Source organism: Ciconia boyciana, chromosome 1 (assembly GCF_034638445.1).
Source record: "Ciconia boyciana chromosome 1, ASM3463844v1, whole genome shotgun sequence".
NCBI lineage: Eukaryota > Metazoa > Chordata > Aves > Ciconiiformes > Ciconiidae > Ciconia > Ciconia boyciana.
The window spans coordinates 119364045-119388979 of NC_132934.1; the positions used below are offsets into that span (position 1 = coordinate 119364045).

At 40.3% G+C, this 24935-nt stretch overlaps 1 protein-coding gene across 3 annotated transcripts; it reads right to left on the bottom strand.

The window, feature by feature from the left end:
* On the bottom strand, positions 1 to 24110 carry VPS26C (VPS26 endosomal protein sorting factor C). 3 transcript variants are annotated; one of them, XM_072846563.1, is made up of 9 exons: positions 18296 to 18418; positions 16990 to 17068; positions 16107 to 16250; positions 14677 to 14826; positions 10969 to 11049; positions 8352 to 8426; positions 3239 to 3389; positions 2741 to 2893; positions 1 to 1053 (listed from the first exon to the last, which is right to left on the bottom strand). In XM_072846563.1, the coding sequence occupies exons 3-9, from the start codon at positions 16179 to 16181 to the stop codon at positions 971 to 973; spliced, it is 768 nt and encodes a 255-aa protein (XP_072702664.1). In that variant the 5' UTR covers positions 16182 to 16250; positions 16990 to 17068; positions 18296 to 18418; the 3' UTR covers positions 1 to 970. The 3 variants fall into 3 exon arrangements, with proteins under 3 accessions (XP_072702664.1, XP_072702669.1, XP_072702657.1); XM_072846568.1 differs by lacking the exons at positions 16990 to 17068; positions 18296 to 18418 and adding an exon at positions 23680 to 23806 and having other exon boundaries at positions 2 to 1053; XM_072846556.1 differs by lacking the exons at positions 16990 to 17068; positions 18296 to 18418 and adding an exon at positions 23956 to 24110 and having other exon boundaries at positions 4 to 1053.
* Positions 24111 to 24935: the final 825 nt, after the last annotated feature.

Genomic DNA, 24935 nt, shown 5'->3' on the forward strand with positions numbered 1-24935 from the left:
CCCACCTAATTAAAAAGAACAACTGTCTCCTGTGGAATGGTTCTTCATATGACAAGTCACAAGGTGCCAGGGCATGGAAGTTTTTAATGCAGTTTTTCCACCATCACCATCAGCTGCTCTGCAGCAGTTCAGTGGTGCTGTTTGTCACATAACAGACATTTGTTCCCACATCAAAACTGAGCTGTAGGAGTCTTATAAAAGGGAAGATGGTATAATGCAAAGAATAAATATATCCTCAAACTAAACACTTTTGACTGATCTTCTTTTTCAGTGCTGTTTTACACAAATTGCAAAGATAAAGTAAGGGCATTGTTTTTCTAACCCAGGGAAGAGCCCAGGGAAAAACCACATGCAAAACACCAACTTCAGTTCTAAGCATTCCTCCAGTACAGACTCATATTCCCAAATTGACCAAAATACACTTGGTGTTATTTCACATCATTATTCATTTCACATCACTTATTTCACATTCATCCCATACCACCACCTTGTGTTGTTGTAGCACCATTCATTATACCTTCAAAGACACTATTCAGTATTGTAGTACAAGTCCCATACCCTCTCCCCAGTATATATACACCCTGTATAACAGGACTTGCTGGGTTTAAGAGGTCTTTAAAGGACTTCGGAACAAGTATTACAAAATTAAATAAGGAGAGAAACTTTCTACAAGTTGTAGAAATACATGGAATCATTCCTTCAGGATTTGTCTGAGAAAAACTAGGGAAAAACATGGTTGCTGAAGTCAGAAAGATACCTGACAAGGCTGGCTGGATAGATACATCCATGTAGGCTATCGTAAGGCAAAGTCTTTGCAACATTTACAGAAAACTGAAAGCACAAGAACTACCAGCAGGGAGAAGGAAGTGATGTGTTTTCAGTTAAAATAAGATGTGGATAAAATTTCACTTTGCCTCTGAAGAATTTTGTCTTTTTTCAGTAAATCCTTAAGTGATTCTCCTCTGACTATTTACATCCTGCAGAGCTTCAGTGGGAAGTTCTCTGTGATGAGATGGTCATCATGCAGAAGGACAACAACATTAACTTCAAACTCTGGAAGAAGGGGGAAAAAAAAAAAAAGGATTACCATATTAATCTGAATTGTAGCAGTAGGATGAGAGGGAGGCAGTTCCTGCTGTCAGGCACGGCACTTCACAGGGCTCTTCCAAGCCATTTCAATACCCTGGATTTTCCTGTGGCAGGGGTGAACAAGGTACTCCAGGCAGAACCTCACCACAGGCATCCCAGAGCTTGGACCATTCCTAGAGAAACTTGGCTTGTTCTCATCTTTGGGATTCCTCTGGATTCATTTGCGTATCACTGAAAAACTATGACATACAGTCTTCTGGACAACAGGCAGAGTTCAGACATCTAAGATTAAAATGTTTTGGGAAAGACGCCTCACACCAACACGCATTGTTTAGAAGCACGTAAGTGGAAGAGGTAGGGAACAGACTCCTCCCTGCTGTCAGCATGTAACATAGCCTTAGAATCCTACATTGCGCATGGCCTTATGAAATTAAACACCAAAATACAATATACCTGCAAACTATGAAAAATTTTTTTCAAAAGAAAATCTGCTCTTTAGATATTGTATTGTGGTGTTCAAAACCGAAATCACTATAAGATCTGTAATCAATCCTAAACGGAGACTGAATACAAAGTCAGGTAGAGTTAATAAATGAAGGGAACCAGATATCAAAATAAACTGAAAGTAACTGTCCTTTTTTAGAATCTTTGTAACTATATTAAGACTGTTCTTACAGATAAAAGTAGATACTACACTAGCAGTAGCCATTTGTCATGGTAAATTACTATTCAATAGCTAGAAATGGCAAAAAGTAGAGAAGAATATTACTTTGGGGAAAAAAAAAATCGCTGTACACATCAGGTGCAAAAATGCTCTCAGGGGAACAGGTAGGCAGGGCTGAAAAACTAGTTGTGCACACTTGTCCAAGATACACAGCAGAACAGTAGGAGGGGCTTCAGCTGGGAAGGATCCTAAAGGCAGGGACTTGCAGCTTCAATCTGATACAATAAAAATAAAATAAATAAAAAAAAGAACCACCATCAGATTCCAGCAGGATGAAGGGAAGAAAAACAGGCTAGCAAAAATAATTTTTGCAGTAATTATTTGAACAAGTGAGGGAAATCCTAAATTGCAGGTGTTTGTTAATGAAAATGTTGGATTTTGGCAACAAGAAGCAGGAAGAAGCAGCTGGTATAGACCAAGAAAAGCATAGTCACATACAGCCTAACTTTACTTTTTCTACTTCTGAGTCTGTGCAGCAGGAGAATGGGAAACAAAAAGGAGAGGGAATGGAAAGAGGGGTTTCTCACTGGTGATGAAAAGAAGGAAGGGGTCATCTTGGCATTTTATTCTTGGGCTATTACTCAAGTGTTTAATCACACGTAATTTTTTGGCAGAAAAAAAAAATTACCTGCCATTACACTGCTTCTCCTGTCCCTTTACCATGTAATTCTGTTAGTCAGAAGTAGCTTAATAGTTGCACAACTGTTTTTAGTTAGAAGTATTTGGGCTGTATTTTCTCAATCTATTTGAAACACAGCCGACTGCAATCCTGTTCAGGAAACCTCTACAGGGAAACAGCTGGATGTCCTTGGTTCTTCCTGCAGTGCTGACAGCAATTTATCCTGTTACCTGCCAGAAGCTAAAGTGAAACTAGAAACTTATCTCAGATGAAAGATGCCAACACAGCATAAAGCCCTACACACTTACCAACTTTGAAGTTTGTTGTTTCCAGGGTAGGGCAGGTGAACAACCTGGGAAACACCATGTATATAGGAATTGGTAGACCCCTGCAGACATCCCCATCAGCAATCTGAATATTCTGTATCTCTGTGGCATCTCTGGCGTAACCTTCTGCGCACCCTGGTGAAAGCGGGAAATTCAGAGGGAGGGGAGGGGAAGGGAAAGAGAGAAGAGAAAGCAGTGGACAAAATTTAAACCAAAGACACCAGGGTTGGGGGGGAGGGGGGTAAGTGTGGGCAAGACATTTTGCCCTTTGACCTGCAAGTTTTCACATTAGCACTCTGAGTTAAGGATGGTAGAGATTACTTAAATTAATGCTTGGACTGTTCCACCTAAAATGCAAAACAATTTTTTTTGCAAGTCTTTTTAATTGTATGGCTTTTGACAATCTTTCATATTTAAGCTGAAAGAGTGCAAGTGGTAATTACTGCAGTCAATACACAGTCCGTTTACAGAGCAACTTACCACAGGTTTCCACACGTACTAACTGCAGCTCAATACTTTTGACTGCAGCCTCTGCGTTCTCCACTACCAGCTCCCCTGTTAGTGGCTGTGTAATGATACAGTTTGTAGAACTGAGATGACCTCTGATGAGAAATTTTGGAAGTGAAGCTCTCTGAAAAGGTATGGGGGGGAGGGGGAGGAAGGGGGAGGCACAACTGTAAGAACAGACTAAGAAAAAAAACCAAACAAAACAACAATCTTACAGAAAGACAGTTATCAAAGTATATAGGAAATCCCCAGAAGTTGCAAAGTTAAGAACTCAGAAGTTCAGAAATGCCTCAAGTAACTTAAATAATATAACTCTTTAAATATGCATCCTTAAACAGATGCATTAAGATATCTCTTACTACCCACCCCCCCACCCCAACATGCATCCCCCTACTCATTCCATCCACAGGAGCATTTTTCCTGGGATGAGCTGGCAAAACTTGGCTATTACAATTAATCCAGAAGTCAGGAACCGCATGGTGAAGGAGGTAAGCTGGCAGGAACTAACAGGATGGTCAAGTTAAATCAGCTGGTGGTGCTCTAGAGAACTGCGTTCTGGTCCCATTTAGTTATGGATTACAATATAGTCTATCATTTCAGTGATTTTCCCACCTTTCTAAATTTCTCTCTCATGGCCGCTATTGGGAGGGAAGACAGGCATTTAAAAATCTTCATTTAATGCAAGATGTAGCATACTGCTTATGTACCAAGACACCAATTAAGGACAATTAATTTGAATACAGGATCACACTTAAAATTTTCGTAACAGCAAGCATGTTTCCTACTTTTTAAAGAAGGAGCAGTAAGAATAGCTGATCAAGGATGACAGTCTATAAATCAGTCTCCATAAAAGACCAGAGCAGGGGTTTTGCTCCCCCTGCTCTCCCCTTTTTCAGGCCAGCAGAGAAACTCATATGCCAGAAGCTAGTTACATTTCAAGTTCTGGCAGGAGGCACACTGAAACAGTCAAGTTTTCTACCCACATCTTCAGCTCATATCTTCACCATCCAACTTTCTTCAAACTCTTAGAGCATCCTGCTCTAACCTTCCCCTTCTTTTGCAAGCCTTATTCTTCTCTCCCTCCTTAATTTTTTGTTACTGACATCTTTGATGTTGGCCTCTACCTTCCAACCATCTGTTCACACTTGCTTGTGGTGACAGATTTCCTTGCCCGTGTAACTGATTTTTCCCTTCTTCCACACCAACTCTCTTGTCGCAAATTTTTTTTCTCCCAATCTGTTTGTTTTGCTTCTTAGTCCTGGCTGCCAGTAGCAATGGCAGAAAAGTTCTCCTCAGCTATTGTTTAGACTGTTTCACTCAGATACCCAACACCTCTGCAGAATTCAGCTCAAAACAAATCTTTGGGGGAAATAAAAAGAGAGGAATTTTTATGTGTTTAGTAAACGTGACCTCACTTGCGTATTTTCTCCTAACTTAAATAACAGAAGTTACATCCCTGACAAAAGCACCCTATGAAATATTGAGTCCTAATAATGTATTAGTAAAATGCTTTTTTTATTGTATGATCCCTTGTAGGTTTTTCTCATCACCACTATTAGTAAACATGGAGTTGCTTCCCTACTTCACAGGGACATCATATAGCTATCCCCTGAGTATAGTGGTCAGGAACCTAAGAGACAGAGATAAAAGGAACTTGTGGAACAAGAACTCAAGGCCATTTTCCTCAACCCTAGTCTACAAGACTTGCTTTTTAAAGGTATATTTCCCCTAGAGCCTTACTACTCTTGTACTCTTGTCAGTACTCTTCATTTTAATCCCAGCTAGGTCTTCTCTTACAGGACCTATCATTTACACTCTATTTCATAATGCGCCCAAAATAAGAATCAAGAACATACAAGCAAATCTATCGTGGCTCTTTGTGCTTTGCTTGGCTACTGCAACCCTCCTAATCAGTTTTCTAGTAGTCTATCAGAAATTATAGTTCAGTCACAGCCTCCAGACAAACAGAGAATGGAAATTTTAATATTTTAAATATACCAAAACAGTGACTTTTTCTACCTGTCCACCAGGTAGTCACTTCAGACCCATACATTTTTCTGAGACAGGGAGAGGAATAAAAAATAAAAATAAAATTTTAAAAAGGCCACTTGTTGTGCTACCACACACATTCAATACCATTCTTTAGACAGCTCCACAATTAAATACCAAGATCTGCTGGATCAGAGATGTCAGAAGTTTTAGAACCTATTTTTTTGGTTATGTACTTGAAATACGGAAAGGTACAGGGTCTGCTATTAAACTTAAGAAAGAGCTTTTAATGGACAGGACTTTCTCATGATGTACACCACTGAGTCTTTGCTCAGCCAATGAGTAGGGTATCAAGATACAGAAGGGAAAGAAGAAACAAAATAATTTATATGGAAACGTAGTTCACAGGAAGAGCAGACTGCTGAGAGCTTAGTATTTAGCAATCATCCACAAAGTAATTTTACCACCAAGAATAGTTATTATATCTTTATATTTGGAAAAACATATGCTTTCAGTGTGCAGCAGTCTGCAGAGACATGAGAGGCTGCTGGACACAACCTGCTCATCCTCTAACTCTGCTGGATTTAGAGTTCAGCCATGACAGCTGGTTGGTTTTCTAGAATCACCTCCTCCACGCTCAGGAATGGTCTATTCCAACATGCAGAAAGTCAAGCAAAGGTAGAAAGAGACCTGCATGGATGAACAAGATGCTACTGATAAAAATCACAAAAAGGAAGCATACGAAAGATGGAAGTTGGGGCAGGTGAGCCAGGAGGAACATAAAAACACTATCCGAGTGTGCAGGGATGGTTTTGGGAAAGCCAAACCCCACCTGGAGTTAAATCAAGAGACATGAAGGGCAACAAAAAGGGGCATCTACAAGTCTACCAGCTGCAAAAGGAAGATGAGAGTAAATGTCAGCCTGCTACTGAATATGGCAGGGGACCTCGTGACAAGAGACATGAAAAAGGCAGAGGTACTTAATGTCTTCTCTGCCTCGGGCTTTACTGATAAGATTTGCCTTCAGGAATCCCAGGCCCCTGCAACCACAGGGAAAGTCTGGACCAAGGAAGGGTTATCCTTGGTAGAGGAGGAGCAGGTTAGAGAAAGTTTAAACAGACTGGATGTACACAAGTCCATGGGACCTGATGGGACACACCCACAAGTGCTGAGGAAGCCAACCTATGTCACCATGAGGCCAATCTTGATTATCTTTGAAAGGCTGTCATGAACAAAGAAGGTTCCTGAGGAATTGAAGATAGTAGATGTCACTCTCTTCTTCAGTTGGAAAGATCTGAGGAACTGTAGGTTCATCAGCCTTGCTTCAATCCCTGGGAAAGCGATGGAGCAAATAACCCCGGAAGCCATTTCCAAACATATAAAGGACAAGAAAGTGATTGGAAGCAGTCAGCATGGATTTATGAAAACCAAATCATGCTTAACCAATCTGATAGCCTTCTATGATGAAATGACTAGCTTGGTAGACAAGCAGAGAGCAGTGGATACTGTTTATGTTGGCTTCAGCACTGTTTTTGATAGTTTCTCCTAACAATCTCACTGACAAACTGATGACAAACTAATCTGTACTAGAAATACAGATTAGACACTGAGGTGGACTGACAACAGCCTGAACTGCTGGACTCAAAGGTTTGTGATCAGCAGCACAAAGTGCAGCTGAAAGCCAGTCACTAGTGGTGTACACCAGTGACTGGGGTCAACACTGGAGCCAATATTACTTCACATCTTCAATGATGGCTTGGATGATGGGACAGAGCGCATCCTCAACAAGTCTGCAGATAACACAAAATTGGAAGGAGTGGTTGGTGAACCAGATAGTTGTGCAGCCCTTCACAGGGATCTCAACAGGCTGGACAAATGGGCCTACAGCATCCTAAGCTGCATTATAAAGTGTTGCCAACAGGTTGAGGGAGGTGATTCTCCCCATCTCTTCAGCACTGGTGAGATAAAACTGGGGATAGTGTGTCCAATTCAGGACTTCCCGGTACAAGAAACACAGACTTACTGGAGCAAGTCCAGCCCTTGCTGGTTTTGGCCATGAAGATGGTTAAGAGTACGTGACACACAGAAAGAAGCCGACAGCTGGGACTGTTCACCCTGTAGAACAGAAGGCTGAGGGGGATCTTATCAATATGTATAAATACCTGATGGGAAGGAGGAAAGACGACAGACTCAGACTCCTCTCAGTGGTATCTAGTGAAAGGACAAGAGGCTATAGGAACAAACGGAAATAAAGGAAATTACTTTTAAATTCTTTATTAATCCTGTGAGGGTGGTCAAACACTGTAACATTGCCGAGTGGTTGCAAGTCTTCATCCTTTGAGATATTGAAAAGTTGACTATACATGGCCCTGGGTAACCTGCTCTAGGTGACTCTGCTCTGAGCACAAGGGCTGGACTAACCAATCTCCAGAGGTCCCTTCCAACCACAATGATTCTGTGAATATGTAGAGTAAGGTCAACAATAGCACAAAACACCCAAACACCAAGAGGTCTGTTTTGAGAAACAAGTGGAAGACTAGGTCTAAATTCAGAAGTCTGGGACTAAGAGCAATGGAAGACAAATTGGGGATGCAGAAGGGAGACCTAAAGCAGGAAAGTAATCTTATTAACAAAAAGAGCACAACAGGAAAATCTGGAAAAACAGAACACAGATTTTAGTGGACAAACAGAAACCAATCTTCAGAAAGCTAAATGACCAAGACAGCTACTACTTTTCAGGCTTCCCAAAACCACATGGGGCTGTAAAGAAAAGGCATAACCAAGGATCAAAATATACATTTTTAAAGGATCTTGGCTAGACGTGGTATAGAATATTTTCCCTTGCTTCACTGCCATCTTTCACACAGAAAAATGATAAAAATGTTTAACCGTTACTGAACAAAGTTCCACCTTACATTAGTCACCATTATCACAAGAGATCGGGCAGAATCATTTTATTGCTTACAAAAGTAAAGAAGGAGAAAAGGAAAAAAAAAAGTTGATTATCTACAGGGCAGCATTTAATCATTCCTCTCTTGTTCTCACTCAGAATCACACAAGCATTACATTTAAAATAAAATAATAAGAAAACCCTTACCTCTTTAACATTTTGCAAAGTTTCAGGAGTAATTGTGAAGTCTACTGGGCTTGGCATCAGTTTCCCTTTCTGTGACTACAAGTAATGAAAGAGTTAAACCATAAACTATGATTTACAAAACACACAGAATATTAAAAACAACAACAAAGTCAAGCAACTATTGGATGTGTTAGTTTTCAGGATTGTCTTCATACTGAAAGTATGCATCTATGTAATAAAACCCCAGAGATTTCTTGCCTTTGTTATTAAATAACATTATGATACTGTCTAAATACAAGTCACAATGCATTGTAGAAACAGAACTGTGTCAATTTTTGGTTACTTTGTGTTTGCCATTGCAACAGACCACAACAAGCTCTCCATTTATAAGTTTTTGGCATAAGCTTTACCTACACTGACAAAAAAGAAAAAAAAAGGAAAACAAAACCAAAACATGGTTGACTACTCTAAGCCACCTGGAAAAGAAGAAACACACTACCTATCTGAAGCATGTGGTATGCTGTAGAAAAAAGTTAAATTTCACATTTCTGTATTTACAAATAATTACATTTTATGTGTCACTTGCAATGTTTCCTTTCATTATTAATACTTAGTAAATTTGCGCAGGGGAGAGAGTGGGAGATTATTAATGAACTTGCTCCATTGCTTCAAATACGTTTTATAAACTCTCCCTCCCTCTTGTTAAGTCTGAGAACTCCGAACTCCTTCTGCTGCCCTTTCAATAACAGCTCAGGTCTCCTAAGCCAGCCTCATATTACTAGGAGGTCCTCAGCTGATGGATCTAGTGTAGCATTGATTTAATGGGCTTCGCATTCCAGCTTCTTTAACTGTAAAATAAACAAAACTTGGTCCAGGTTAGCTTTCCACACTGGAGAAGCAATTCTGGGGGCACATTATAACAGTTCTTCAGTAGCTATTCACACCTTTCATCACAAAACCACGAAGTTAAGTCTTTCGCTCTGAGCTCTGCTGAGATAGCAGCCTGTGCTCTGCATCGGGAAGGCAAGCTTCACTTACCATTCACTGACCACTCTCTCCATCCTTATCTCAGTGAAGTGCACTGTCTTTTCCCCTGCATATTTAGAATAAGTGGTGAGTGCAGCATCAATTATGAGAGACCCAATTGTATGTAACTGGAAGTTGGCAGAGCACACCACCACCAACAGGCTTAACTTGAACTCTTAGTTAGGATCTATCCTCACTACTTAAGAATTCAAAATAGCTTCTGCTGCCCAGCTGCAAGATGGAAGATATTAGCAAAAGATTAACTGTATTTTCCCATAAATGACAAATTCTGGCAAAGAATAAGGTTAAGGGAAATGGTACATTGAGCACTGACAGTGAGAATTATATGTTCAGTAAAACCTCATTAATTCACCCTGACTGAGAGATTCATGATTTACTGACTTCTGATCTAAGAAGTGCTGTAGTGGGAACAAGAAATAAAACCAAGAAATGGCATGATATGTAATTTGTTCACTATTTTGACAAGTGTGGCTTACCTATAATGTAATAATGGACCAATAAAATGTAGCATAATATATTTTAGAAAATAATGAAATCTTACCAACAGGAAACTTCTTTATAGGACCTAGCTAAATCTTTAAAAAAAAAGTACTAAAACTTTTTAAAAGGTACTATAGAACTAAAATAACATATTTCCACCGTTATTCAAAAGTAAGACAAACGAGTCTAATACTTTATTGTCATGTTAGAGGTCAAAGGAATTATACAAACAGTATGTTCTAGCAAGTTGTGGGTGGAAAAAAAAGAGATAATTAGGCCTGCACAGTCTGTACTGACATCAGGTGCTCTGGACATGCGTACAAGTCAACATAAACTATAAACCAATCTGATACAGGAACTTCAAATAACAAGCAGCAAAGCATTTCTTGTCAAATCAGTCAAAGACAGATTTGACAAATCAGAGACAGTCAAATCTCTTCCCACAATGCTATCTCCACAGGAGGAAGGCTGTCTCCATGTTGCTAACCACAGGATGTGGATATTTGTTAACCTAGTTACCTTAGCATATTGCCAACCATGGGCTTACTTAATAGCAAAGGTGATTAAGCTGACAAGCTTCTTATTTCTAACTTGATGCAGTTCCAGCTTTGATACTTTGAGTCAGGGGCCTAAATCATAATTAGTCATCTGAGGAACAGAAATCAAATATTTTCTCTTCTCCAACGAGCTCCCATTTCTAGGACAGGCATTGTGGCTGCCTGGAACCTTTGGCTAAGAAATGCTCAAATAATCTGAAACAATGTTTAGAAGAACACCATAATATTTATCTAACTACACCATTGTTTCAGAACAGAAAGGATGAGTAAGAGAATAAACTTAGTGCAGTATAAAAACATCTTATAATCCAAATCCTCTTTGTACTATTTTCTTTAAATGAAGAGAGAGATGTGTTATTCTATCAGAAGCAACTGACACCCTAGCTCTTTTGGATGTTTTTGAGGCTAGCTTCCTTTACTCATACATAGCCTGTGTCTCGCTGTCACAAATTACGTGGTTTTAACTTGGTTTTCTAACCTTACAGCCAAACTTCACTTAAAGTGGCAGGGTGGGGGGAATCTCGCATTGTATAGTTAATACAAACCACACTTACCAGTGAGTGGACAATGAATTCACAAGTCTTAGTTAGGTCTTTTGCCAGCAGAGAACGTCGCATATCACACCGCAGGGTATACTGGCAAGAATAGGATGGCAGAGAAAAAGAAGAGAGCCTTAGTTAAGATTTCCTCTGTCTCTCTCAACTTTTCAACTTTTTATTGCGTATGTGCAGAATGGTACTGTTATTAATATTTAAGGCATCGTTTAAAATGGATTAGTAAGCAATGTACATACCAGTGATGGGGAGAGGGGAAGGAGGTAAGAGGTATACAATGATTTTAGATGCTCCCAAATGAAAGCTGATTTTTCTGTGTGTTTACAGTCCCATATCACAGTCATTTGCAAATGCTTTCCATATCTTCTGTGTTATGTAACAACCTATGAGATTGAGGGACTAATTCACTGACAGAAAGCAGTATTCTTGTATGGCTTCAGCACCCAAATTATATTCAGTTAAGAGTGATTACAGTATTGCTTTCCACCATACTTTGGATAAGTGATTATCAATATTTTTATAATAAGTGATTATCAATAATAAGTGATTATCAATATATTCACAGTCCCTCTAATTTTAAATTTATTGTAAGATTGAATTTAACAGTGGTAACAGTTACATGCACATTTAATGGGGAACTGTCTTTAACCATATAGCTGAACTTAAAAGCAGCAGCATGCAGTGAAGTCAGGCAACAAGGTTAGTTTAGCTGTTCACTGTTCAAAAACTTGCTGACGATTTCCTCCCCTTTCTCCCCTAAAAAAGGAGCCATAAACCAGTGACTGAAAAATAGTATAGCCTTGGTTATCACAGCAATCATACACTTCAGCATCTGTAACATAGCCTTTCAATGTCCTTACAAGATAGGGAATATGTTGGGGTGGGGTTTTTTGTTGTTTTGGTTTTACTTCCTTCTTTACAGATGAGGAATTGGCAAAACCAGGTGCACTCAGACTAGGGACTCAGCTTCATAACTTGTAGGTCATGGTGTCTCTGCACATAACCTGAACATGTGTGCAAGAACAAGACCGGGGACCATATCTCTTACCCCATCACAGACTATGGTTTCCACTGAAGTTAATCACTGTTGAGCAAACCTTCTATTACTGCACTACACTTCACTCAGACCAGGGAACACAGTGCAGTGAGGCAGCAGGACCACACAGGCCTTCAAATTTGGCCCACAGCCTCCCCATCAGTGTCTAATTATAAGGTCTCTGCATGAGAACAGAGACTTGAATCTTGATGCTGAACCCCCAGCTAACAAACTAATACCTAGATCAAGAAATAGAGGCTTGCTTTGAAACTGCACAGGTCTTGGACAGAGGTCCAAGAAGTGTTTGTTAAACAGCACATTTAGTTACTCAAATGAAAAAATAAATAGGTGGTATACTGTTTGTAGTCTATTTTTCCATTTCTTGATTTGGACAGAGAACAAATATAAACATGTTAGAAGCAAATGAACTCTTTCCTTTGATTTATTTAAAACTAGAAAAGTATTTTTAAGCAGTTCAAGCCTGATTTTGTACTAGTAAGTAGACGTATGTATCTGTTTTATCAGGTATCAGTGCACCTTGAATAACCTTGGGAGAGACTACATTTTCCTTTTCAGGAGAGCAGGACTCTCAAAGGTTGGCTGAAATCTAATGATTAACCTTTTAATTACATTTTATCCACAGCTGGTAAAGAGAAGCTACATAGATAAGAGAGGGAATGACAAAACAAAACAAATATTCACCATTAAAGTATACCTTAAAACAACTGATATTGACCATAGGCAAGTTATCTGGATTATGGAAAGCAACTCAACCAGTTTTGCACCATTTTTGACATACCTACCACAAACAACAGATGTTACATTAGGAAGAAAGCCAAGACTGAAAAGAGATATGGGACATACTTAAAAAAACATCTGAATATAGACAAAAAGCAAGGGAATTTTTCTTTTAGTTACTTCTGATAAGCTAGTAGGCGAGGAGGGTTTGGGGGGTTTTTGGTTTGTTTGTTAGGCTTTTTTTAAATCCCAGACTGTAATACAAGGCTTCCAGTTCTGCTAAATAGCTAACAGTTTTATACTTTGTCATCAAATCCAATACTTTCATCAGTGAACTACAAGGGGGGCAGGGGGAAGTTTTACAACCCAGTGATTCTTCATCAGCCCTGGTCTGAAAATTTTTGCATTTAGTGGCTCCTTCAACTTTTTCCTTGAAGGAAGGAAAAAAAAAAATCAAACCAAAAAACACTCCTCAGTAAGAAAAAGCATTGTCTAACACAATATTTACATTCAAGAGATGGTTGAAGAAAGACTTTCCCTCAAAAAACTAACCCCAAACAAACAAACCTACCTATGGTAAGGCAATTTTTAACAAAAAAAAGGTCAAATTTCAAAATTGTGTTTCCACAAGATTCTGTTACAAGCATGTAGTACATACAGATTTGGGCAGGAAATGTTACTACTCATCTCCACAGGAAGGCAAACAATGCGTGTTTTTGAAGATGCTACAAGCTCTCAACATTTTGGTTTGAGTCTTCATTATGAAATTACACAGCCACATTTGTTTTGAACAAAAGGACAATGTAGTGCAGTCTTTTTTCATGAAAGGAATGGATGTAGTTGTCTACAACATGAGGGATCAGATATATGTTACAGTAGTTCTGACAAGGTATTTCAGGCAAGACATCTTGTTACTGTTCTGTTTACGCCATCATTCTTTAAAGATTTACTCCATATGAAGGCCTGAAACAATAAGTGATGGAAAGACTTCCTGTGGAGGACGCTTCTCACAAATGAATGCAGGAACACAGACTCTGAACACTAGGTAGCTTTTTTCCTGTAGGATTTATCCCTGTGTCTTAAAATGGATCTGGTAAGTCAGTACACTTCATTTTTAATATTTAAGTATTATTAGCAGTAATTGGTTGTCTACTATGCTAACAAAGTCTCACTGGTACTAGGTTAACAGTACACACACTTTTATCTCTAGGTATGTACTACTATATAGATTATCTACAAAATGGTAAATGCAACTTCTTTCACAATAAAATCAGAACTAGGTGAAAACATCACCCTGTAAGAGAACTGTACAAGATTTAACAAGCGTGGCAAATACATTTTATCCTTTCTCAACCCAAAGCCCTGCTTTCCAGTATGCTTTTACTTCTCTCTTGTACATCCCACATTACACCGATCAGTTTCATTACCGTCAACTATTTCCAATGAAAAGCTTAAACTTGCTGGAGAAGAAGAGGAAATAGACATCACAACAATTTTTTAAAAGAAACATTAGATCGATGGGATTCTGAGATCTCAGGATGGTTCCTTTGCCACATTTAAGAAGTGTTACCACCTGTGGAAAGTGTTGACTCCTAGAAACTGGAAATGAAAAAGGCAACTAGAAACTACCTACAAACTAGTACTTAAAAGGTTAACATATAACTTAAGACTAAAAATCATGATACATCTAGAAAATACAGTACACACCAGAAGAATGCTAGATTAATATAAGGGAAGCTTAAAAGCTACTTACTTCAAAGGATCTCTAACTTCCTGCTCACTCTTCAAATTGAGAAAAGAAAACATATTGCACTATGAAAAGAAAACTTTATCACAAAACTTTATCCCCTACTTCCATGGAATAAGAGATGCTTTAGAATACATTCTGCAGATAACAAAAGTTCAGATTTTCTTTACAGATATGACTGCCTTACCTGAATATTAACAAAGACACCATGATATGTCTCATACAGAACTTTGTTCCCCTTCACATGCAATGGAAATTCAAATGGAATTTCTGTCTTGCCACTGGGAAGCTTCCCTGGTTTTACCATTTCAATAGTGCTGTTAATAATTTGAATAGGCTGCAAAGATAAATATTTAAGAGGTTTAGGTTGAAGCAGAGTGACAGCCCCATTATTTCAAGAACCAACAACATCCACTAAACTCTAACAGTCTTCCTGAATTTCCAGAAACTTAGGTATTTCTTCACGACACGCAGCTCTCCAGTCTCACAATAAAAAGAAATACTAAGAATGCTTTCCTCAAGAAAACAATTTGTGATCTATTTTATGGTTGTTTCACACTAATGACCAAACTTATTTAGAGAGCTAAACAGCAGAGTCTCAAGCACTTTGCAAAGTGGAGTTCCATTTTCTAAATTATAACCGTTAATAGTAGCAGCAGGAATCAACAAGTATGTGTGCCAGTTGAGCAGTTAGCCATTCCTTCCTACCTTCTCCCCGGCCCTTTCCCACCCTAAAGATCTATATTTAGGGCTAGTCTCTCACTGGAACAATGGTTAACTACGATTCAACTGGGGAAGCCTGCTTGAAGATTACACTTTTCTCTCTGGAGTTTGACTATTATTTTCCCTCTACTAGGCAGGAATAAGAAAATCTATTGCTTCTACTGTTTTTTCTGTTTTTCAGTCATTCATGGGCAGATTATTCATACTGTAAACAAATTAACTATGATACAAATGAAAACCTTAAGAGGCCTGCACTGAGGCTATCCTAACTTAAGCACACTGTTTTGCAAATGTAGCTATATTGCCTCTAGACAGAGCCAGCCTTGCTTCAATCAGTACAGCCATGTTTGTGTGGAGCCTGAGATAACTTGCCCCACTAGATTCCAAACCCCACACTTCCAAACCTGGAGAGCAGTACAGAGGCCTTCCAGGAGCTCCGCAGTCAAACAGTCTGTGCACAGCCTCATACTCCACAGAAGAATCTGTGCAGGTCCTGTATCATGCCTAGTAACACACAACCTCAATGGCCTCTGCAGAAACTATTGTCATAGTGACTGATCTGGCACAAAAGTCCAATTAAACCCAGTCACTTTACAAAAAAACCCCACCCCCCATTTATTATTTTTCTTTAAATCATGGTCCTTCAACGCATCATCCAGTAACCATGCTATTTATGTTACTATATTTCAGCCCTAAAGAAAACTCTCCAATCAGCGCAAGTTCCTACCCCAAAATGTCATCATATATCACTAGATAACGCTGAGCATTTCTCTGCTTTCTATCATTTACATACCATGAAGTGCTATAACTACCTGAGCGCCACTAAGGAAAGATTTAATCAGAGATAAGAGACAAAGGTTTTGTGCTAAAAATATTAACCTGCACAGGTCTTACCTTGACAGAGTTATAGAAAGCTTCGAACACACCCACACTTTTGGCACTAAGCTGCAGATTTACTGATCCTTCCATTGTTAATGAGATACCTTGGTGCTGGACTGTATCCTTACTTGTTATGACCACAACTCCAGAAAGAACTTCCTAATAGGAGAAGAGAGAACAGGAAAACATTTGTTTAAATATAGCTTCTATAGCTGTTACTCAGACAGCGTGCAAACTGATTTTCAAACTCAAGAACACTGTTCCCAGAGAATAGTCTAACCTTGTCAGAAAAGACAAATACTGATAATGAAAGCAATGTGAGGAAGAGACCTCTGTACTTCTAGTTTGTTTTCTCTAAAAATATTCTTCTCCTCCTCCTCGCAGAAGTACTAATCCGAGCTTCAAATTCTTTCCCAAGTTTCAAGATCTTCCTCTCCAGGAAGACAAAAAACATCCTCATAAACAACCATCAGGTCAGTTGGTAATAGACAAGTTCCATTTAACATGTTAGAATGAAATCCCAGGAGGGATTTTTATATGAAGAGTGGGACAGTCAGCCATGGGAGACGGAAAAGAAGGCATAACTGTAAAAGTGATGGCCAAGCTGAGGATAAGACTCACCTCAAGAGTGGAGCAGAATAGATTTAAAATAAACAAACAAATAGTTGTTCTGCTACACAAGCAAATTCCATGCTACATGGGACGAGTTCAAAAGTGTATCTCAATTGAAGGCACGTTGTATGACTCAAGAGATGCGTCACTTATCCCATTAAGAATGTTTTGTTTACAAAATTGTAATTGCACAAGAACACTCCATCTTGGAAGTATCAACTTAGAAGTTCTAACACTGAGATAAAGACTAACTGCAGGAGAGCAACACACAGTTCATTTTACATACCCCATAGTTTATCCTTCCCCTCTCCTACAACAGAGAATGCACTCCAATCCAGAGTTCCACGTCAAACATTCATACACATCTGGAAACAGCAGCAAGTGATTTGAGAACCTGAAGAAAGTTTATTGGGGCTAACCTCCTCTTCTGCTCGATGGTAATGCTCTCTGCACCTTCACTGGGCTTGCAAATTAGACACAAAACTACAGATCACTCCAATCAAAGGATAATTCAGACTGCCCACTCTACACTCGACCAGTTAAAACCACTCTAGTTATGTACATCTCTGACAGACGCTATTTGGATTTTGCCAGCCTTTTGTCTTTACTAGTGGTACAGGATGACAATATAGAAAATGGGTCAGGCGGTTTAAAGCAGAAGAGGACAGCAGTAGAACATCAAGCATCACAACGAAGGCTGACACGCTGCAAGTCTGAAAAGAGGACCTGCAGCAATTGGGAAATGCCAGGAACAGGAGGCACAAGCACAAAAGGACAGTGAAGAAAAGCTGACCTAAATACTGTACTGCTTTGCTAACAGGCTTTAATTAGTACAAGCAATTAGGTTACTGCTTTGAAAAATGAGTACAGCTGAACTATAAGAAGCAAGGACAATCCTGAACATATGAACTGCTTTAATAAATGAGAACAGTCTCCCACCACACAGCAACAACCTATTCCAGAGCTATTGCCTACATACTTTCACACAATAAGGGTGTTATGTATTTGGGGCAGAAAGGAGAAAAATGCCTTGAAGTATGAATTTTTCTTATAACATTCAATGTCTCTTAAGAAATGAAAAAACACCTTAAAACCACTTTCTAACAAAAACTTTTAAAGGTTGTAAGTGTGGGGGAGAGGGAAGTATTATGAAAAAGACACTGTAATATTTACTGAAACTGTTTATATACAATCAGATTATATTTCTGTTTGATGTGGGGGAGAGGGGAAGTTGGCTATATCTTTTCTGGAGAAGAGCTACTTTGTCTTTTTTTGTGTATGTAAAACCAGGTCCCCTCTAAATACAAAGCTGCCAGTATACTTGTCCTTCTGAAAAGTACAAGATGTTCAAATACTTATAGTTAGCACACAATTTATGAGAGAACTTTACTTTTGCAAAACATTTACAAACGTACCATTTGTAGAAGTTACGTGGCATCACTTAATACTAAACTAGTACTGTTTTCAGTCCATATCAAAAGGGGTTCATTTACTTTTAACACCACAAAACTAAGGGCGTCGAGAAAGTCACCACTGGAATTAATCCCCATGTACTACAATGTAGTAACTTACCATCAGTTGCTCTTACTCACCTTTTACCTTCTCCCTTACTAGGAACTCCTCATGGCTTCACCATGTGATGACAAAACTTTGCAAGATGGAACTAAGCTAATACAGTTCTACACAGAATTATTCACTTAAACAAGAGTATCCATCCACAGGAAGGCCAGTGTATTATGTGAAGCAGACAGAGAAGTGAGGTACATATGCTAGACTGCAAACAAAACATTCTTGTGAGAAGAGTGTCCCAGGCTAATGATCCCAAACAAGCTTTTTAACTTTCTGTTATCAGTTCCTTACCATTCAGATACAGACATGAAACTGCCAGGAAGACTGACACTTTCAAAGTTTCAGTCACTTTCAAGGTCACAACTAAGATGAATACCTGCTTCACCTGATCCAGCAGCATGATCCCTCATTTCTCTAGTTGTGGAGCAGAGTTACCCAAGTCAGGCTGAGGACAATTTGGAACAATCTTCAATCAGTTACATGAAATGGTGCATAACACACATCACAGAATCTCATCTCGAGAGTCCTAAGTCACCTCTAGACTTCTGAATGACCTAGACAGCTATTCCAGTATCTATAAACTTTATGTAAAGACTGGAAGGATCAAAGTACACACTATACTGTCCCATAAATTGTTGGGAAAATTACTTTTAGTGTTAAAATATATACTAATTCCAACCTGACTCTTTACACTGTCAGGTCTGTTTGCTACATTAAGGAGCTAGAAAAATAATTTTAGCTCAATATTATGTATTTTCAGATTATATCTAATCACTTGACAGCATCCCTAATAAGAAAAATCAGCCTAATTTTTTTTTTTCTCAAATGCAAGGTAGCTTTCAAAAAATAACTAATAAACCACAAGGCAGGTTTTCAAGACCACTTGAAATCTGTCATCATACCTTTTGAGGTGTTGACAACAGCAGAGGACATCATACCTAATGCCATACAGAAATGCCTAACATTTCTCTAGTTCCATTTGATATCCACTATACATCTATGGATTAAGCTTTTCACTGTTTTGGTAGAATGGAAGTCCACGGTCAGTTGGTTACCAAGACACCTTAGGTTCCTTTTAGATTCCACTTTCTACATCACAGGCATTAACTTTTAGGACAAAGGGCAAACATTTGGCAATTTAAAAACTCACATTAAGTTTACATAAGTCACATTTACTACATATTCCTGATCATTTTCTTCCGCACCTATTCCACACCTATACAAGCCACCTGCAAATCTTAACTACATATTCTTCTGATTATTTAGAAACTGGCCACATTCAACAGAAAACGTCTGCTAGACCCAACTAACTAGTCATTAGGTGCTTTGAAACCTCAATGCTCAGATTTACTAATTAGTTTGCTTTTTTTAGAAAAAAAGTAAACAGCTTCCTTATGGGCAAATTCTGACTTAAGTATATTTGAGACTCACTTGTCATTAAAAGTCTTGGCTGACGTTAACTATGGCACCTTTCTTTGTACAATGCATTTCTCAGGCCTTTCAGCCTAGAATTCTTTTAATTATCAATCTCAGATTAACTGCCACAGTTAATCCAGTCATCCTGTTCAGGCTTTCTAAATAAAATGCATCATTAGTTGTGCCTGTCCCCTCATTCTTCTAGCATTCCAGAGTTTATTAAATGAGCCTCAAAGGCTCAAGAATTCTCCATCCAATTGAAAAAAAAAAGCCTCCTGAACACAGGTCTTCTGTTCCTAGGAACTTAAATACAGTTTTGCTGCAATAAGCCTTATTTTGCTATTATAGGATGTGCTATTAGGATCCATTTTATTGTCTTTTTGTTCTTAAATCCCCTATCACTTTTTTTTTTTTTTAGAACAATGCTATTACTCTTTTGGTCGAAGTATTGGCAAACTTGGTTTTTTACTCACAATTTGAAGTAATCTGTTTAAGCCAGCTTTTCTCAAATTGAAGTCTGGATAAAATAAAGGTCTTTGTTTGCTTAGTTCCTCCCGTTTCTGATGATTATAACTAATGAATGCAGAAATTGCTTACTGTTTATCACAGCATGTTATTTTAACCAACTTCCTCTTTAAAGGCAGGAACACAATTTCAGGCTTGCATGATGCATGACTATTTTACAAATTGTGTGTCCAATTTCTCCCAGTTAAAAAAAAAGAACAGTTAACACAGAAGCAAAGAACAACTAAAAAGAACAAAATAGTTGCCTACTCAGCTACCTAGAACTAAAGAAAGTTTTAGGAAGTGAAGTGACTTCCACCTGGCGTAGGAGATTGCTTTGCAACAATGAAATATGCTTGAATTCAGCTGGATTTAGTATAACCCAAGGTCACCGTACCAGGATGAAAAGTAGTCTGACCCAACCCAAGACAACAGGGAATGGTATTTGAAGGGTCTGTTATATGATATTTCAGCACCAAAGAGAAATTTTAAAGATCTTGGCCTGATGGGGAAAGCCTATAATGAAACATGCATCACTCTGACCTTACAAAACGCAAAAAATAAGTTGTTATTCAACCTTAATTTTCCGGGTTAGCTATTTGCTTTAAACACACCCTTCTCCACTCACCAGCCTTCTCATATGTACTCTCAACAATATTTTCCCCTAACAAGACTTAAATTCTGTTCTCCAATAAGATTAAAGATAAGTTTATTAACTTACAGAGTTCTTCCCTAGAAGTTTATATTAAAAACTCCTGCACCTTCAGGGCTTTATTCAGTATGGAATTTAGCATTACAAGATTCTTGGAACAGTTACTTGTTAAATATGGGTCTCTGCTATATCTGTTTCCCCTCACCCCTTCCCTCTTGGACACAATGCAGATGTATAGCAAATACACTCAACAGCTGTAAAGATGCTGGTTGACGTACATGCAACAGATCGAGAGATGCTGATTGCTAAAAATCCCTGAATATTTCACCTGGACTATGCACTCTCAAGAGGTAGAAAAACAGAGCTTGAATGGACGAATCAGCAGCTGTTGCCATTACCAGTTCTTTGGTCTATTATCACCTACAATCACAGGCTGAGATCCTTTAGACTGTTCTTCATCCATGCCACTTTATTTTGTTCGTCCAATTTCCTGCTCTGTTGGAGCTGCTCCACTATGTCTAATCTCTCTTCTGTAGGCCATCCAGCACAAGACCATTCTGATACTGATTGTTAAATATTCTCTGTTCTACTCTACTTGAGAAGACATTCATAAGAAAAACAAAAAAGGATACCCATGATTCAACAGATCGATTTTTTAATTATTATTATTTACTTTTTTCGAGTGTCACATCAAACAAATACTATCCATTTCCCTGATCTGGCTTACTGCATAGCCAATACTGTCAGCACAAGAAAGACAGCAGAAATTAAATGGCTAGGGAGGTAAGCGGCATTGTAGCATTATGCTGGATTAATCATGGTCTCAGGCAAATTATGACTTAGAAAGCTCAGTAATGTTTTAGCAATTTTTTGTGCTATTATAATGTAATAGGCATAACAAAAAGACTACTATACCAGCGCATAATTTAGACATCACCTTCTTCCATATCCAAATGCAGCTTTAAATAAGTTCAGAAAACAAAAGATCAAGTCTAGCCACAGTACCCCTATTGCCTTCAAATGAACAGCTAGACATACACATTGGGATGAACTATTGTCTTTTCTCAAGGAATCCCTTCATTTTCAAGTAGCATTGATGCAAGCATATTTTGGGATGAAAGTTGCCATAGACAGAAGGTATTATTAGCATAGCTACTGTTACTGAAGTATACAACAATCAGTAAATTAAAAAAAAACAAACAACAAAAAACCCCCCACCAAAACCCACCAAACCTGCATACATACCATGCCTAATTAAAGAGAAATTTGTAATTCCTTTCTGTCCCTATGAAATTTCTATTAAAAATTCATGTTGTACTTACTTGTAGTGTACAGCTCTTTCATCATTGTGTTTTCACATCACTCAGACCTCCAAATTTCAGGCCCAATTTACGAACTAAAATTATAAACCTTTTCACACGGAGTTAAAGTGGAAGCAAACAAACAATACTGACAGATTTACTAACCCTAAACATCTTATTTAATTTCAGCTTAAAGACAGAAGAAATATCCCTTTCCTGTATTAAAAAAAAATCCTGTTTAAAGTGATATAAAGCAAGCCAACTGAAGAAACTGAAAATGGGCACAGCATTATGATACTGAAATAAATAAGATCCTTCTAATAACGTGCATTAGCAAAACAATGTGAAAGTGAGATACATAAAGTAGTCTTTACCACTATGACGCCATACCTAAAGGGATGTGTTGTTCACAAACTGATAATTTAGCTTTATGAAAGTAATTCTCTAGACGATTTGACAATTGTAGAACAGAGGCTGCATACCCTTGCATTCAAATACATTTAAAGCACTTTTCCAGCATTAAAAACATTCAATAAATTGAAACATGCTTTATACACTATAACAGCCAAACTACTAAAGGATGGGAAAGCTGTATGTGAAAAGGGTTTTTATAATACAAGTGTGTGGCTAGATAGCAAAAAAGAAAAAAAAAAGACCTGAAAACTTCTGCTTAAACAGTACAATATTTCTAGAAAAAGAGTGATAAAAATAGATCTCAAAAACATGAGACAGGTGATTTTTTTTTTCCTGTGCTTGAAGTCTTCAACAATGCAAAAAGGCACAGCATTTTTTCAAGCAGCTGCAAAAGCTGAAGTATGCACTATCACTTTATCACTATCAACAACTACATCAGTGAAAAAAGTTAAGAAATCAGACTCCCGTCCAGTGGAAAAAAAAAATAAGATCTGCTCTTGCCTCAGTACTTTATCTAAGAGGAGATTTCCTATCAGGTACAAACAACATCTTAAGACACTTTAAGGTTTCTTGCCGAGCACAGAAACGGAACAAGACTCTGTAACAGCAACTGGCCGCACCTGTATACTGTATCAAAGCATATCAGTCCTGCTGTAATACACAAGTATAAACGACTGAAGCGACTACCCTATAGGTGAACTCCAAATTGCCATGTCTCAGGGGTCTCGCTTCTTCCTTCCCTTCCCTGCCGAAGCCCTGCCGCCCTCCCCAGAGACAGGTTAGCGGTACCCCCGCGGAATCGCCGCACTAGCTAGGGGAAAGAGAAGGACAAAAGGCAGGCCTTAATCCCAAAAAAGTGCCGGAGCCGAGCAGCGCTTTGCTACAGGAAGCCAGCGGGAAGCCGTGGTGTCCTCGGTAGGGACCTAAGGGGGAGCCACGGGGAGGGCAGAGGTGGTGGAGAGGGAAAACTCTGAGCAAGGGCAGAAGTGAAGCTTCCCCCAGCACGATGGCAGCAACATCCCGCAAGTCTTGCCACAGCCCCATCACCACGGCAAAGAACGGCGCGAAGCGGAGAGCCCTCACGACAAAGGAAGAGACAGAAGAGAGCGAATTATCCTGCCTTCCAAGGAAGCGCCCCGCTGCCTCACACCAGCCGGGACGTTCCTGGGCTGCCGGCAAGTCCCAGCGACAAGCCAGGAGCCGGGACACGGCACGGGGCGGGCAGACCGGCCCCGCGGGGACGGCCTCAAGCCGAGCCGGGGACCCGCAGCAACGACGCGGGGCTGGGGCCGGACGCCAGGGTGCCAAGGGGCGCGGGCGTCGGTTGGGGCCGTTGGGAGGGAGGGCGGGGCCGCCCCGCGCGCCGGGGCCGGGGCCAGCGCGCGGCCGCACTCACCCCGCAGCGGTAGACCTTGTTGGCGCGCTTGATCTTGATGTCCAGCGCGGTGCCCATCGCGGCTGCCGCGCGCTGTCACGTGGCGGCGCGCTGTCACGTGACCCGGACCGCATGAAGGAAGCCCTTCCCCAGCCACCCGCTTCCGCCGGCGGGGGCCGAGGGGGTGGGCTCAGTCCCGTGAACATCCGGGCCACCAGTGGCGTCATTTCTCAGCTGGTGACTCCGCTTCCCGGTTGGCTCCGCCCGCTTCCTGGTAGTCATAGCAACGGGGTGGGGGCTTCCCGCCGGGCGGAGGCAGTGGAGCCGAGAGGCAGCTGACGCGACACGCCCCGGGGACTACAGCTCCCGGTGTGCTTGGAGCGCCGGCAGGGCCTGCCGTGGGCGAGGGAGCGCCGCCTGGCCTCATGGGACTTGTAGGCGGGCGCCCGCGGGAAGGTGGAGCATGCGCAGGGCAGCTCAGCCGTAACGGTCGAGCCCGGGGGAAGGGGTCTCGCGCGTGCGCAGCTGTTGTCTTGGAGGGGGCGCGCTGTCCGTTGGCGGGGTGGGGCGGGTGAGCCCGCCGCAGAGCGGCTGTCGGAGCCCTGCCGTTGGGCCTGCTGCCTCTCGCCAGGAGCGGGCGGGCAGTCGCCTGTCGCCAGTGTCGGAGAGACTGCCTCGTCAGGCGCATCTGTATCGGTGGCGGTGTTCGTGTCGGACTGCGGGCCGCTCCGCCCCGCCTGGCCGGGGCGCGCTGCAAGCGGCGGCCGCGACGGTGCGGGCTGGCGCGTCTCTCTCGGCCCCTGCGGGCGCGGCCACTCTGCTCCTCTGCCCTGGTAGCGCTTGGGGGCCGTATTCTAACTAGTGCAGTAACAGTGGGAGATAAGGACAGGCTTCGCAGTCTTTAAATTTACACTTCTGACTAGACTGAAGGGGATTAGTCTTGCGTACGCCTTACAGTCTTAAGAGCCTGTATCTATGAGGACTGAATTTGTCTCTGTTAT

Excerpts from the sequence above, each read along its gene's own strand:
- VPS26C (XM_072846556.1), bottom strand. The coding sequence starts at position 24,012 with ATGGGCACCGCGCTGGACATCAAGATCAAGCGCGCCAACAAGGTCTAC. Across the intron at positions 8,427-10,968 it reads AATTCATTGTCCACTCACTG|TCACAGAAAGGGAAACTGAT; the intron begins GTAAGTGTGGTT and ends CATTACTTGTAG. Across the intron at positions 1,054-2,740 it reads AACAACAAACTTCAAAGTTG|AGTTTGAAGTTAATGTTGTT; the intron begins GTAAGTGTGTAG and ends CCCTTCTTCCAG.